The sequence below is a fragment of the Sarcophilus harrisii genome, chromosome 2, assembly GCF_902635505.1.
Source record: "Sarcophilus harrisii chromosome 2, mSarHar1.11, whole genome shotgun sequence".
Lineage (NCBI taxonomy): Eukaryota > Metazoa > Chordata > Mammalia > Dasyuromorphia > Dasyuridae > Sarcophilus > Sarcophilus harrisii.
This window is the reverse complement of record NC_045427.1, coordinates 24,915,357-24,930,590: the sequence shown is the minus strand read 5'-3', so window position 1 is coordinate 24,930,590 and position 15,234 is coordinate 24,915,357. Positions and strand designations below refer to the sequence as shown.

At 34.7% G+C, this 15,234-nt stretch overlaps 1 protein-coding gene across 2 annotated transcripts in view; it reads right to left on the bottom strand.

Annotated features, from left to right (window-relative positions):
• The window catches only part of CTNNA2 (catenin alpha 2), a 1,447,481-nt gene that overhangs the window by 86,654 nt on the left and 1,345,593 nt on the right, over positions 1 to 15,234 (bottom strand). For both annotated transcript variants that reach the window (XM_031957116.1, XM_031957117.1), the window contains exon 14: positions 2,935 to 3,048. In XM_031957116.1, coding sequence (XP_031812976.1) covers positions 2,935 to 3,048 — 114 coding nt within the window. The remainder of the gene's footprint in view (positions 1 to 2,934; positions 3,049 to 15,234) is intronic.

Genomic DNA, 15,234 nt, shown 5'->3' with positions numbered 1-15,234 from the left:
CCTTCAAGAAAAATCTGAATTTGGTCTCAGGCCTTGGAAGAACCTTAAAGAAATTTTTAAAATAAAATGAGATGTAGAGGATTTGGAGCAAAAGAGATTCCCTGATAAGGAGAATACCTTAAAAGGCAAAATTGTTCAAATGGGGAAAGGAGGTATTAAAAAGCTCACTGAAAAATATAAATCCTTAAAAATTAGAATTGATCAAATCCAAACTAATGACTTTGTGTGAAATTACAAAGCAATCAAACAAAACCAAAAGAATAAAAAAAAAAAAAAAAATAGAAGATAATGAGAAAAAAAAAAAACCAAAAAAAAAAAAACAACTGACCTGGAAAATAGACCCAAGAAAGAAAACATAAAATTATTACACTACCTGAACACCATTATCAAATACAGATTGAAATACACTTTTTAAAAACTTTCTTTGAAAGTTTTTTTTTCCTTTGGAGGGTCTATGTTTTCTTTCAAAATATTGCTTTTATAAAAATGTCTGTATGACTCCACTTGTGTCTTCTCCATGACAGCGAAAGAAGGGAGATAAATAAAAACTCAAAGTTTTAATCACAAATGTTAAAAAATTGTTTTACTTGTTACTGGGGGAAAATAAACTACTAAATAGTAAAGAAAAAAGGCTTGTTCAATATTAGGAAAACTACAAGCATAATTGACCATATCAGTTACAAAGTGAACAGAAATAATATGATTATCTCCATAGATACTGAAAAAGTCTTTGCAAAATACAGCACCCATTTCTATTAAAAACACCAAAGATTCAATGAAAAAACAATGTGAAAGAAGTTGGTTTAGCCATTCTAGATCCCAAACTGTATTATAACGTAGTACTTATCATAGCATTCTGATAATTGTTAAAAAGTAGAATGGTGGGTCAGTGGGATAGGCTAAGTACAAATTATATTATAATATATATATACGTGTGTGTGTGTGTGTGTGTGTGTAGTAATAGTAATTACTGTACAATATAGTTATATAGTAAATTAGTATATGACAAACCTAAAGATAAAGGATTTTGGAGCAAAAACGCAATATCTCACAAAGATGTGAGGAAACTGAAAAACTATGGTAGAAACTGGGTATAGACCAACATTTCACAGCAAACCAAAATAATGTAAAATGAGTACATTATTTATAACTAAAAGGTGATAACCTAAGCAATTTAAAGAACATGTACAGTTTATCTGTCAGATTTTTGTATTAGGAAAGAATTTGAGAATAAAGAAAATAAAGTGAGATCATTAAAAATGTAAAATAGATGATTTTGATTTTACAATATAAAAAAATCATAAAAATTTGCAGATACAAATCCAATACAATCAAAATTATAAGGAAAATAGAAAACAGATTTTTTATTTTTGTAATAAATATATCTGTTAAAGGCTTCCTTTCTTGAGTACATAAAAAAATACAAAATGATTCAAGTTTATTTTTAAAAAGTCATCCCCCAATTAACAAATGGTCAAAAAAAATGAACAGGCAGTTTTCATATATAGTAATAGCAATATTGTTTGTTGAAGTGCTGTGATTGACTTAGCTGTTCTCACCAATGACCCAAGAAGTCAAGGACTCAAGAAAATCCCAAAGGACTAATTGATGAAGCATACTATTCACTTCCAGAGAAAGAATTGATATTGTAAAAAAAAAAAAAAAAAAAAACAAACAAAAAAAAAAAAAAAACAATTTTAATCATGTTATTTTTCACTTTCTTTCTTTCACTTGCTTTTTTTTTTACTACCACAAGAAATTGTACACTTTGCAAGATGACTAATATGAAAATGTTTTATATAATTGCAATTGTATAACCTATATCCGATTGCTTATTATCTCCAGAAGAGGTAAGGAGGAGGGAGTGAGAAAAAAGAATTTGTAACTCAAAACTTTAAATAAAAATGTAAGGGAAAAAAAAATTTAACTGGTGATGAAGCAAGTCCTTTAATTCTTGGACCCCAAAGCACCATCATTTCAAGTCTTTTAAAACTCTTTCCCTCCTAACCACTAAACCTCAACTTTGTTTCATCTCTTGACTCTGCCCCTAAAATTGTCTATCTTGTCTGGGCTCAACAGGTCTTTTTCAGCTTCTCTGAGTTGTCCCAATTCTCTAAATTGCAACTCATTCTGCTTTGTTCATATACTTTCAAGGCCTTAAGTTCATAAAAGCATAAATATCAACTAGAAACACTGCAAAGACCATCTCACCTAACTCCTTTCTTTACATGATGAAACTGAAGTCCAAGGATGTGTTCTAGCCCAAGAACACCCAGATATTAAGCATCAGAGAAATAGTTTAAATCTACTCTGACTCTAAAGTCATTGCCATTACAGCCACCATCTCTTCCCCTACCATCCAATAATTTCCAACTTTCCAGAGCCCTATCTATCACTATAATACACTATACAACAATCAGCAATCCATTTTTAAGACCCCATTGCAGACACCAGTCGCCTTTAAGAGTAAATCATACAAACATTTGTCACTTGACCATTATCTGTTTTAATACAAATATCATCAGAGAGCCTTAGCAAGTCTAAAATTCAGTGATTTCCAATGGATGCACCAAAGGATAATAGGGATGGGAAAGAGTGTTAATTCTGCTTCTGCTCCTGGGTTACTTAGCAAAACTAGAGAGTGAGATGGTTTAGCCCATTAAAATTTAAGGCATATAAGAGTACATTGTATTACTTGACAATTCCATTTTATTTTCATTAATTGCCTGTGTCTGAAAGTGTTCTTAAACACAATTGGAGAGAAAAAAGTAAAGAAAGATTGAAGAAAACACAGACATTATTGAGAGATTTGGACCCTGACTCTTATCTTACAATCACAGAAATCCCTGTGAAATCAGAAAGGTGGTGTTGAATATGCAGCATTTTTCATAAAAGCCCTTTAAGGATGGGCCAAGGTCTTAGTTTTTTACTTACCCGTGCACTCTGTCCAGCAATGAGCTGGTCATCCTCAGTCTGGACACTGGTCCGGCTACGTACATCATAGTCTTCCTGTTCAAAGTCCGAATCATCTTCTAATTCTTCTGGAGTCTGCAGACAGAGAGGAAGAGAGTGAGATTGTCTTATTAAAGATGCCTTATAGGTACTCACACCGCAGAGTTTTATTAATTTAATGCTTTCCCAGGGAAGGCATCTTCTGTCTCTCTTTCTGTACACTGGCCTGCCTGCAGAGGCAAATACTTTCTGAATAGAATCATTTCATAATTAAATTGCCCCAGGTTCTCTTCCTTAAAAAATCGATTACTGCTTATTGTAAACTAGACTTTTTAATAACAGCTTTTTATTTTTAAAATACATGCAAAGATAGTTTTCAACATTCATCCTTTCAAAACCTTGTTTTTCAGATTTTTCTTCCTCCCTTCTTCCTACCCCTTTCACTAAACAACAATCTATTGTATATTAAATATGTGCAATTCTTCTATACATATTTCCACATTTATCATACTGCATAAGAAAAATCAAAAAGGAAAATAATTGAGAAATAAAAGTAAGCAAATAACAACAAAAAAGTGAAAATACTGCATTGTGATCCACTTTCAGTTCTGACAATCCTCTTTCTGGATGCAGATGGCTCTCTCCATCATAAGTTTATTAAAATTGGCCTGAATCAGCTCATTGTCGAGAAGAGCCAAGTCCATCACAGTTGATCATCACATAATCTTATTGTTGCTAAATACAATATTCTTTTGGTTCTACTTATTTCTCTTAGCATCAGTTTATATAAATTTCTCCAGGCCTTTATGACATCATCTGTAAGTTAAATTTTTAAACACTTTTAAAAAGTTTATATAGATAGATATAGATATGTCTATCTATATATATATGTTTATCTATCGATCTATCTAAATATGCAAACTGAGATAAAATGGGAAATGGAAATAGTGATACCTCGGTGATGGTCAAAATTAAAGAACATGAAAATCCATTATCAGATTTAAAGGAGAATGTAGAAGACATCAAGCATTAAGTCAAACTGGAAAAAAAAAAAAAAAGATTCACAACATGTCTAACAAGTTGTCACTCAACCTTTGCCTCTAGATTTCTAGGGATAGGGAAACCAGCATTTTTGAGGCTCTGGGACAATCCATTGCACTTTTAGATGATGCATTTAATTATTCATTTGGAAACTGTGCAATGAATGTCCCTGTGATTTTTTCTCATTTTTCCTAGTTTGCCCTAAGTAAATAGGCAGAACATACTTAAAACCTGTTTCATGTGACAGCCCTTCTATACTAGAAAGAAAAAGAGAAAAGGCTCTGGAATTAGAAAACCTGGATTCAAACCCCACTTTGGGTGCTTACTACGGGTCTGCTTAATTTCTACATTATTTCTAAAGTGAGATATTTTGGGGGTAGGAGGCAGACAAGTCACTTTCTCAGGGTCACATAGTAAGTGTCAAGTGTCAAAGACTGTGTTTAAAATCAGGTATTCCTGACTTCAGGGTTGGTGATCTATCCATTATGCCATCTAACTATCCTGAGAACTAGATAGTTTCTAAGGTCCTTTCCTGTTCCAAACCTAATGTCAAAAAATATTTGGACAGCCATCATTTCTCCATTTAGTCTTCTTTTATGTAGACCAATTGTCTCCTGTGTTACTTCAATCCTTCCTTACATCTTCTGCATCCTGGTTAAGTACCATGAGATCATGGAAAGAATCTTGGAGATCATTTTATTCCAACTAGGGTTTGTCTCATCACTCATTCCTTAAAGAAGAATAATTATACAGTCTTAATTTCCTGAATCTGTGCTTATGATCATAATCATAACTGAAACTGATGTGATGTTTGCTATACATTATCTCATTTGGGTCTCACAACAAGTCTTTGAGGAAAGTGCTCCCTTATGCCCACTTTTTCAGATGTAGAAGACATTTACGTTCAAAATTTAAGAGACTAGCCCATAGTTGCATGGCTAAGGAAATTTCAGATGTCGCATTCTATCCTAGTTCTTTCTGATTGCAAGTCCAACATTCTATTTACTGGACCAATATGTCTTTCAGATAATAAGGTGCATTCCCATCTGGCTGTTTAGAAAGTCCAAGTTCAAAAAAAAGATAAGTCTTAGGCTGTATTGGAGCTGTTGACCCTTAAGGGGAAATAATACTAAAAGGGCCCTTCAGGATGAAATGGTCTAGCATTTTATAATCTCCTTTGCCTTCATTTAAGAAATATATTACTTGATCTTTGGAATTTCACTTTTGGGACTAAATTCTTTAAAGATCATAGAGATAGAAAATATTCAAGATTAATTAATCTAAGGAATTCTCAAATATGGAAACTCCCTCTCCCAATGGAGGTCAGAGGCTTCTTTGCTATTTATAATCTTAGAATGTCATTTACATAACTGAGAGTTTAAATGACTTGCCCCCAAATTAAATAACCAATATATCTCCTGAAGAGGAATAAATACTACTGCTTTAGAGCTAACACTCTATCCAAAACACCATGCTGGCTGTAGGGTCATAGATTAAAAAAAAAAAAAAAAAACTAGAAGGGATCATATATGTTATATGTTTCAACCTTCTCATTTTATAGATGAAGAAACTGAGGCTGAAAGATAAAGTGCTTTGCCTAAGGTCACATAGGTACCAAGTGGTATAGATAGGATTCAAACCCATTTCCTTAAAATCCACCAATCCCAGCTAAGATACAACTCACTCTGGATGATGCCAAAAAATTATATTTAGTCATTATATCTTAGTGTGAAAGGAGATTTTGAGACCTTATTTTGTTATTGAAATGGGAGAAGAGAATAGATATTTAGAGGAAAAGGTGGGATCTTATAGGATTTCAGATGTCTATTTATTAAGGATGTTAAGGATGGAATACATATATTTGGAATAAGTTGAGCTGGAATATCTCTGAAGTCTTTTCCATTTCTAAGATTTTTTTTTATTCAAAACTAAAGGAGGGAGGAAGGAATGAAGCAGCAAGGGGACACAGGTGATAATGATAAGTTTAGTTAATTTGCCAGAAGGGCTAAAGAGACAAATAAGTAGTGCAGTGGATAGAGTGCTGAGCTTGGAGTCAGGAAGACTCATCTTCTTAGTTTAAGTCTGACCTCAACCATTTATTAGCTATATGACCCTGGGCCAGTGACTTAATCCTTTTTGCTTCCTTTCTTCACAGGTAAAATGAGCTGCAGAAAGAAATAGAAAGGTATTCCAGTGTCCTTGCCAAGAAAACCCCAAGTGGGATAATGAAGCATCACGCACAATTGAAAAAAAAAAAAAAAGAACAATATTAGGGCTACAAAAGCTCAGTTAATCTGCACTACAGCTTATTAAGAGGAAACTGGTTGAACAAAATGGTGTCCTTTCTAGTCATGCAATAGCATTGGGTGGAATGACCTCTAAACTTCTGTCCATATTCAGATTTATAGATAGGATAATTCCTCCAAATAATCATCTTGGTCCTTGGCTTTCTGTATTAAGATCTCCATTTTTCAAGTAATGGAAGCAAAGATTCAGCTCCTGGAATATCCAATTTCAGTCATTTAAATGAAAGATCGTCATTCCTAAACTTTGCCATTTCCAGCAACTTAATAAGTCTAAATAGATAGACTATGAACCATATTGTTCAGGGTGCTACCATTAAGATCAATTTGATTGAAAAAAAAAACAGTTGTCTTTGAAGATATATATATTATATATGTAAATATATATATATATATATATATATATAGTCATCTAAGATAGCTCTATCATCTGTTATGATATTATCTCCTTTACCTTGCTATTTGAGATTTAAAGTAATAATTTTTGGAGGACATAAAAAATTCTTCATTTAAGCAAATTATAAAATCACCAGATTTAGAATTGGAGTAAACCTCAAAGGAAATCCAATTCTAACCCCTTATTTTACCTAGGGAGAGGAATTAGATAACTCAGGGAAATATTGAGAGTTAGAATTATGAATCCAGATTCTAGGGTTCAAAACCACTGTGATTTCTATTATTCCACACAATTATGACTTGTTATACTCTAAATTATTCATTCAGTTTAATACATTTCAACATAATAGTAAAACCAATCCCTCAAGATTTTCAAAGCACCATAAGTCCCTTAACTATATGTATTCATCAAGGCTCTTCTCTAAAGAGATTTTGTAGCTACATGAAGGTATCTTCTATCATAATAGAAGAGTCAGTTCCAGATTAGATGATATTCAAGTAAACCCAATATACATTTTAATCACTTTCTGTATAGAGTACCAGCAGTTAGATGGCATGGTAAATAGACTTCTGGGCTTGGAGTCAGGAAGGAAGAAGGACAGGGGTTATGAAGAATTGGACCTGACTGAAATAACTGAATAACAACAAATATAGAGCACAGTCCTACTTACTAAACAAGATGCAATGATCAGATGAAACATCCTTTTTGCCAGATGGAGGTAACAAGTCGAAAAAGTTTTATGACAAATACATACTTAGCTATAATGCAAAGTAGGAGTAACTTTTCAAATATTTATGGAGCTTTGGAACTTACAGAACTCATTCCCAACAATAACCCTGTGGAATAATATTATCCTGTTTTTTCCTGAGGAAGAAAAAAGTTCAAAGAGATTGAACTCTTAGGGATATGCTTTTAGAGTCAGGTCCAAACCAAAGTTTCTTAAGAGAGGGAAACAATGGGTTACACTAGAAAGGGAAGACATGATTTCTTAAATCTACTATATCATTTACTGGTTGTGTGGGCTTGGAGAACGTTATTTATTATCTGGCAACATACATTATTCTATTTGTAAAAAAGAAGGGGATGGCTAGGCAGGATGACTCTTAATGTTGCTTCCTGCTCTTAATTCTATAATTCTTGATTTTGAGTGCAGAGATCCTCCCCATGCCCCTTCCCACTTCTTGCTCTCCTACAAGTAAAATAGTTTTGAGCCAGAAAAGGAGATGTAAGAAAGGAGCAGTTAGATTTTCTCTGAGAAGAAACAAAGCTTGATGTTATCAGGTAGAAATCCTAACTCCAACACTTGCTATTCAAGTCATATTCCCTCTCTGAGACTCTGGGGCATCATCTGAAAAATGGGGGCAATAATACCTGCGGCACTGAGTCTGGTAAGGTTGGCATGGGACTTTAATGAAATAGCATATATTAACTACCTTATTGTCTGCAAAATGCTATGTAGATGCTAGCAAAGACTAATGTGTAACATGTCCTATCTGCTTGGATAATGAGAGGATTCATAGAGGAAAAAAACTGAATTAGATTTTTAAAAAAAGGCAGAATTTCAATACTCAGGAATAGGGGGGGCTTTTAGAGGCAGTTGGTAAAGTGTAACAGATAAATTTCTGGGCCTAGAGGCCTAGATATATACTTGTATCATTCAATCTCTCTTTGCCTCAGTTTCCTCATCTGCAAAATAGGAGAAAATATAGCAAATACCTCCAAGGGTTATTGTGAGAACCAAATGAGATAATAAATGTAAATTACTTGGCATAGTTCCTGGCACCTAGCAAGTTATATATAAAATTTAACTATTATTATTATTATTAAATCTGACCTTAAAGGCTTACAATCTGTGTGATGCTGGATAAATTATTTAAACTTCTGCTTCAATTTCTTCAATTATAAAGGGAAAGGGAAGATATACATATTTATGTAATAGCTACTATATTCTAGGCACTGTTCTAAGAAATATATAGATTTTTTAAAAAAATTTTATTTATTTTATTTTTACAGCAACCCCTCAAGGTAAGTGCTGTTATTATCCTTGTTTTATAGTTATAGTTAAGGAAGCTAGGGCAAAAAAAAAAAAAAAAAAGATAAATGACTCGTCCAGGATGACATAGCTAGTAAGTATGAGTCCAGATTTAAACTCAGAGTTTCCTGATTGCAGGTGCAGCAATATATCCAGCATTCTAACTAGCTGCAAATGGGGATAATAATAACACTTAACTCCAGAGTTGTTATGAGAATAAAAGGAGATATTTATTTTTTGAAAAATCTGAGCAAAATCTCATGCAGGGTTCTCTTATTAGGAAACTGTTGCAATATTCTAGGGGTATACTTGGCAAGGAGGGCTTGTTCTAGGGAGGGGGTCAGGAGGAAAGAGAAATAAGATCAGTACTTAGAGCACCACTGCACTCTGGTCATGAACACTGAAAGCTAGTGGGTGTTCAGAGTCCCTGTTGGCGCATATGGCTGCTTCTCTCTGTGGAGGGAGAAATCTGCAGCAGAACCAGTGTATTATTCTCAGTCCCAGCTTATACCAAAGACAGAATGCTTCTCCATTACTTGTTTTCTACCCCATGACAATGAATCAGATTTTGTTGCTAATAAGCAGTGTCATCACTGGCATGTTGCCATCAGGGCTTTGCTGCAGGTGGCCAAGAATGGAGGGGTGATTGGGGGAAGTTCCTAGGGCTATATGGCACCAAAGGGGCAAATTCGGATGAAGAATTATTAAAAATACAGAAACAGTGTGGAGAGGAAGTGCATTCTCTACCATCACTGGTGTTCCTGAATGAAGGAAAGGAATATTTTACCCTGATAGTAGTCTGGGCTGTCACCTGCCCAGGATCATGCTGACATCACTCTTTGGTTCCAAGGTACATGATAATCTTGCTCATGTGGCTATACCTGACAGTGATGGATTATTTGAACAGTAAATGGTTGAAAATTTCATCAAATGAAATGACAAGGAACTTTGATGGCAGTGTTGACCCTCTCTGACTCTCCTGTATCTCTATTGATTTTGACCAAGAAAAAGCTATGGCTCTATTAATAAGTCCATGATATTCTTGGGGGGAAGCATAATGCATGCAACGATATATAGGTTGTGATCATAGGTTTGGAGATAGAAGCAACCTAAGAGGGAATCAAATTTGACTCTAAAATATTGAAGATGAGGAAACTGAGAAAGAGAGATGTTAGGTTCCTTTCCTAGTATTATACATCTAATTAGGCAGTATTTAAATTCAGACTTCCTTACTCTAAGGACAGTATTTTATCCATGCAACATGGTACAGAAGGAAATGTTGTGGTGAGATAGAGGTTCTGTTACTCATTGACCTTGGGAAGAATCTTTCCATTTATATAAAAGGATCTTATGATTTTAAAGGTCTTTGAATTTGTACAACTTATGAATCATCATACAGGTATCAAAGGTGATCTTGTCCATCAATATCATGAAAAGTTCCCAAGACTTGAAACATTTTTTCCTCTTTTCAATCAATAAAGTTAATATCTCTTCAAGTCTATACGAATCTGTATTTTCCTGATATGGAGATATTAAAAGAAAAAAAGAGGAAAAAGGGGAGTTTGTTGTTTTACTTTATTAAATAAAAGTACAAGGGAATAGGGTGGGGGAAATCCGGTTCAAAGGAGAGATTGTGTTTCCATTGTGGATCCAGACAATCATCTCTGATCATTTCTGTTTCTGATGTTCCCAGGAACAATTACAGCTAGTTGGTAAATTCTGCTGACAGATGCAATGACGAGATTAGAAACACTTTTCATCTTTACGTCTTGAGAGAGAAAAACAATTCACTTAACAACAGAAGAATCAGGGATGTTGATAACTCAGCACCCTGCAGAGTAGCGTAAGCCCTGCACTTGTAGTCAGAAGACTTGGTTTGCATTCATTAACTCTTACAGCTAATTCTGTAACTTTAGACAAACTGCTTTTCATTTCTGAGACTCAGTTTCCTTATCTGGAAAATGGGGTACAGTGGGTTGCTTGACTTCAAGGTTATCTGTGAGCATGTAATGAGAAAACACCTGTAAAAGACTTCATAACCTAAAATCATCATATACGTTATGATCAAAGCTAGTATTTTATAGTAATGTGAGATTTGCAAAGCTGTTATGTTATCTCATTCAATTTTTACAAAATCCCTAAAAGATAAATGCTTTTACTTTCCCCATTTTATAGATAAGGAAACTGAGGTTGAGAGAAGCTAAAGAATATACTCTGGATCATACAGCTAGGAAGATTCTGAGGCAGGATTTTAATTCAGATCTTCCTGATTCCAGGGTTAGCGCGCTGGCTCTTTGCTGTAATACCTAGCTACCTTTTCAATTTAGAGCTGGGAAAGACTTAATAGATATCTAATCGAGGTCCCTCATGTTCCAAATGAAAAGATCACAGGAAGACAATGGCATGAACAAGATTGACAGATATAGTAAGCATTGCAACTAGGACTGAAGGGAAGGGAGGGTTGATTTTGTATCTTTAATCCACCAAGCAGGAACTCAAAAAATGCTCACTGAATTTGAGTTTGGTTCCCAGATGGTCAGATCTGAAGTGATCATGGTAAAAGAATCGCAGGCAAAAAGTTATTATTCAGATCAGATAGATTTGTTGTTACTGATGATGGTGAAAGACAATGAAGGGGAATTTATTGATATCAGTTACTGATAGGTTTGTCCTGTGAACCATATGAGGTCTGAAACAATTTCCTACACACAGACACACACACATATACAGACAGGCACATATACATACACACTTACATAAGAATAAAAAAATGGATAGAGGTTTTGGAGATGTTGCAGTGGCTTAGTAATCTGTAGCTGGTCTTGAAAAAAAGGAAAGCCTGACAGCTTAATTTTACAAAATGGCTAAAAGAGGATTGGGGAAGGAGGGAAACATAGGCACACGGTGGATGGACAAAATTGTTCATTTTACACTGAAATGAAGGCTGATTTAAAGATGGAGTCACTCATGCCAGAGAGCAAAGATATAGGTCCCATCTATTTTTGCCTTTTTAATATCCACTGCTTCCTTTCCAGCACACCAGAAATGGAAGATATTTTGGTGAAACCATGTTTTTTGCCATCCATGAAGATGCAGAAAAATGCACTAATGGGGGGAAAGAATTTTTAATAGTTATTCAAAAGTTTCCCCTCAGTAAAACATTAAGTAAAGATTTAAAGAAGATGATGACTTGTCCATTTTGAGATATATCAGAATCCTTTTTTCAAGCACCAGTTAGACTAAAAGGCCTCCAAGGTCTTTTCCAATGCTCAGATTCCTCAGTTCTTTATGTTTTAAACATAGACACCCACACACATAGCAAGTCCACCCAAACAGTCCTCACAAATAGCTGTATGCATATGCAGTTAACTAATTGCATGTTAAATTGTAGCTTACTCATGCTGTTACTTTTTTTGTTAGCCACTTATGAAAAGATGAGTTTTTTCTTCAGTGGGCATTCTTACTCACAAGTTAGGAAAAGCACAGAAAAGTTGGATAGGCTCAGAAAAAGACCTGTAGATGATTTGGATTATAGAATCATAAGAAAAAAAGAATTTTTTTTCTTAGCCACTTAAGAAAATGAGTCTTTTCTTCAGTGGAAATTCTTACCCACAAGTTAGAAAAACTAAAGGAAAGTTGGACAGGTTCAGAAAAAGACCTGAAGATGATTTGGATTATAGAATCCTATCATGTTAAAACAGAAATAAAGATCTTAAAGAAGGCAGTGGAATGTTAACTCAATATTCATCCAATTAGGATGACCTATAATTAGTTTATTAATTATATTTGTATATGTATGGTCCATCTAGAGATTTGGAAAATAGGTTTTTTCTCTTAGGCATGGTAAATGTCTTCCTTTAATTTTGATTATACCATTCTCACTATGAATCTACCTAGCAAGATTAATATTGTCATGGAAGAATATTGTCTCTAGGTTCCATTGAAGGATTGTGACTCACTGCTATTTTGTGCTGCCTGTGTGACTTGATTAAGTCCTTTTCCTTCTTTTGCTTCAGTTCCACATCTCTAAACTGAGGGAGTTGATTGTGAAGCCCAAAAGACTAGTACATACTCTTTGATCCAACAGTGTTTCTACTGGGACTCAGTCCCAAAGAGATTATAAAGGAGAGAAAAGGACCCACTTGTTTAAAAATGTTTTAGCAGCCATTTTTGAAGTAGCAAGGAATTGGAAACTGAGTGGATGTCCATCAGTTGGAGAATGGCTAAATAAGTTATGATATATGACTGTAATAGAATATTATTGTTCTATAAGAAATGATCAGCAGGATGATTTCAGAGAGGTTGGAGAGACCCACATCTACTGATGCTAAGGGAAGTGAGAAGAGCCAAGAGACCATTGTAAACAGCAACAATGAGACTATCTGATGATGAACCCTGATGAATATGATTCTTTTTAGCAATGAGTTGATTCAAGGCAATTCCAATAGACTTAGAATGGAGAGAGCCATCTGCATCCAGAAAGAGGATTATGGGGACTGAATATGGATTACAACATCATATTTTTATCTTTATTGTTATTGTATTTTTTCCTCTCTTTTTTTTGCAAGGGTAAATGTTGAAAACTGTCTTTGCATGTATTTTGAAAAATAAAAACATATTATTATAAAAATAAAAATATAAAAAGAAAAAATGGTAAATTAAAAAAAAATAAAAATAAACTGGGGAGTTTGAACTAAATGACCTCTAAAGACCTTCTGTTTTTAAACTCTGAGCAATAATTGATCTTCAAAGAATTAGCAACTAGAATTATTCAAAGGGTAATGGAGGGTGACATGGTGGGTGTGAGCAGCTTGTCATAACTAACAAATAGGGAATAACAATAGTTAGCATTCACATATCTCTTTGAAGCTTATGAATTTCTCTACAAATATTCCATTTGACCCTCATAACAACTCTGGAAAGGAGGCAAGTCCTCTTCACAAAATCTCTCTTTTATCATGACTATCTCTCATATTTCACCATTAAAAATCCTTTCCTTGGGTTTACTTAAGACTTTTTGAACTTTCAGAATCCAACATTAAAAAGTAAGTGCTTTGATAAATGTGGAAATATGTGTGGAAGAATTACATATTTTAACATATATTGGATTACTTGTTTCTAGGGGAGGGGGATAAAGGGAAGGGAAGGAGAAAAATTTGGAACAAGTTTTGGAAGGGTGAATGTTGAAAACTGTCTTTATATTTATTTTGAAAATAAAAGATATAATTTAAAAATAAATGTTTTTTTAGGGTAAGTAATGCTACCCTTCGGTGCTTACCCCCTGACATGCCTTCTCCAAAGGTAATTTAGAGCCAAGTCTGGGGCAAAGCTCCATAATCTCCTTCTATTTCAGTTCTGATGCATGCTATGCACGAGTGCTAGAACAGCACAAGCCAAAGTCTCAGCCTGGCACAGCACAGACACATGTTCACATTAACCGTCCCTAATCCTCCCTCCTTGGATCATAAAAGGAGGATGCCAAATCTGACAGCATCTTCTAGCCTCCTCTGCACTTTCCATGAAATACTGTCTTCATTTACTGTCACTACATGATTTCTTAGCCACCACAAAAAGATCAGGCTCAGCAAATATACACCTGCTTCACCCACTCTGCGAATCCCAGATTAGATGAAACAAAATTAGTCCAATTTTAGCTTCTTAACCTGAGACCTATGGACTTTGAGGGGCAGGTAGGTTGCACAGTAGATAGTCCCGGAGTCAGGAATACTAGAGTTCAATCCTGGCATCAGACATCTACTATCTATGTGACTGAGCAAATCACTTGATCTTATATGCTTCAGTTTCCTCAAAACCAACTGAAGAAAGAAATGGCAAACCAATCTTTACTATTTTTTCCCAAGAAATTCCCAAAAGATACCACAAAAAATTGAATAAGACTTAAAATAATTGTTTTAAACAATAGACTTGCTTTAAAAATATCTATTTCAAATCTGATTATTCCTTTTGTATTCTCCACATATTTTATTTTACGTTTTTCAAAACAACATTCTGAGAAAGACTACCTTGTAGAAAGCCAGAACTCTGGAGAAGTAACCTTGAAACAAGGTGTTAACTCACTGGAATTGATGAGTTGATGGTTCTCTAGTTCACATATAATCAGTATGCTGTAATGATGTAATTGCAATAAGATAAGGCTAAGAAGGACTAGAAGAGAGACATTTTATTTTTGACCAGCTTTGTGGTGGCTCTCCTGCCTCCACTGTGGGGGAGACTGGCAGACTGCTGGAAGAGACTGGGTCAGACAGTCGGACTGTGAGTCATGCTGCTGGCAGAGACTGTGAGCCAGACTGAGTGAGACTGTGGAGCAGACTGGTTCAGACTGGGAGATTGAAGGAGGTGATAAAGACTTTGGACTTTATTCGTGACTATTCTGGTGGTGATTATTCTGGTCGTAAGCCCTCCAGAAAGCTAGCCTGGACATTACACCACAAAGGCTTCCTAGAATGTATTTGGACACAGATTTTACAGATGACTGGATATTACATTGG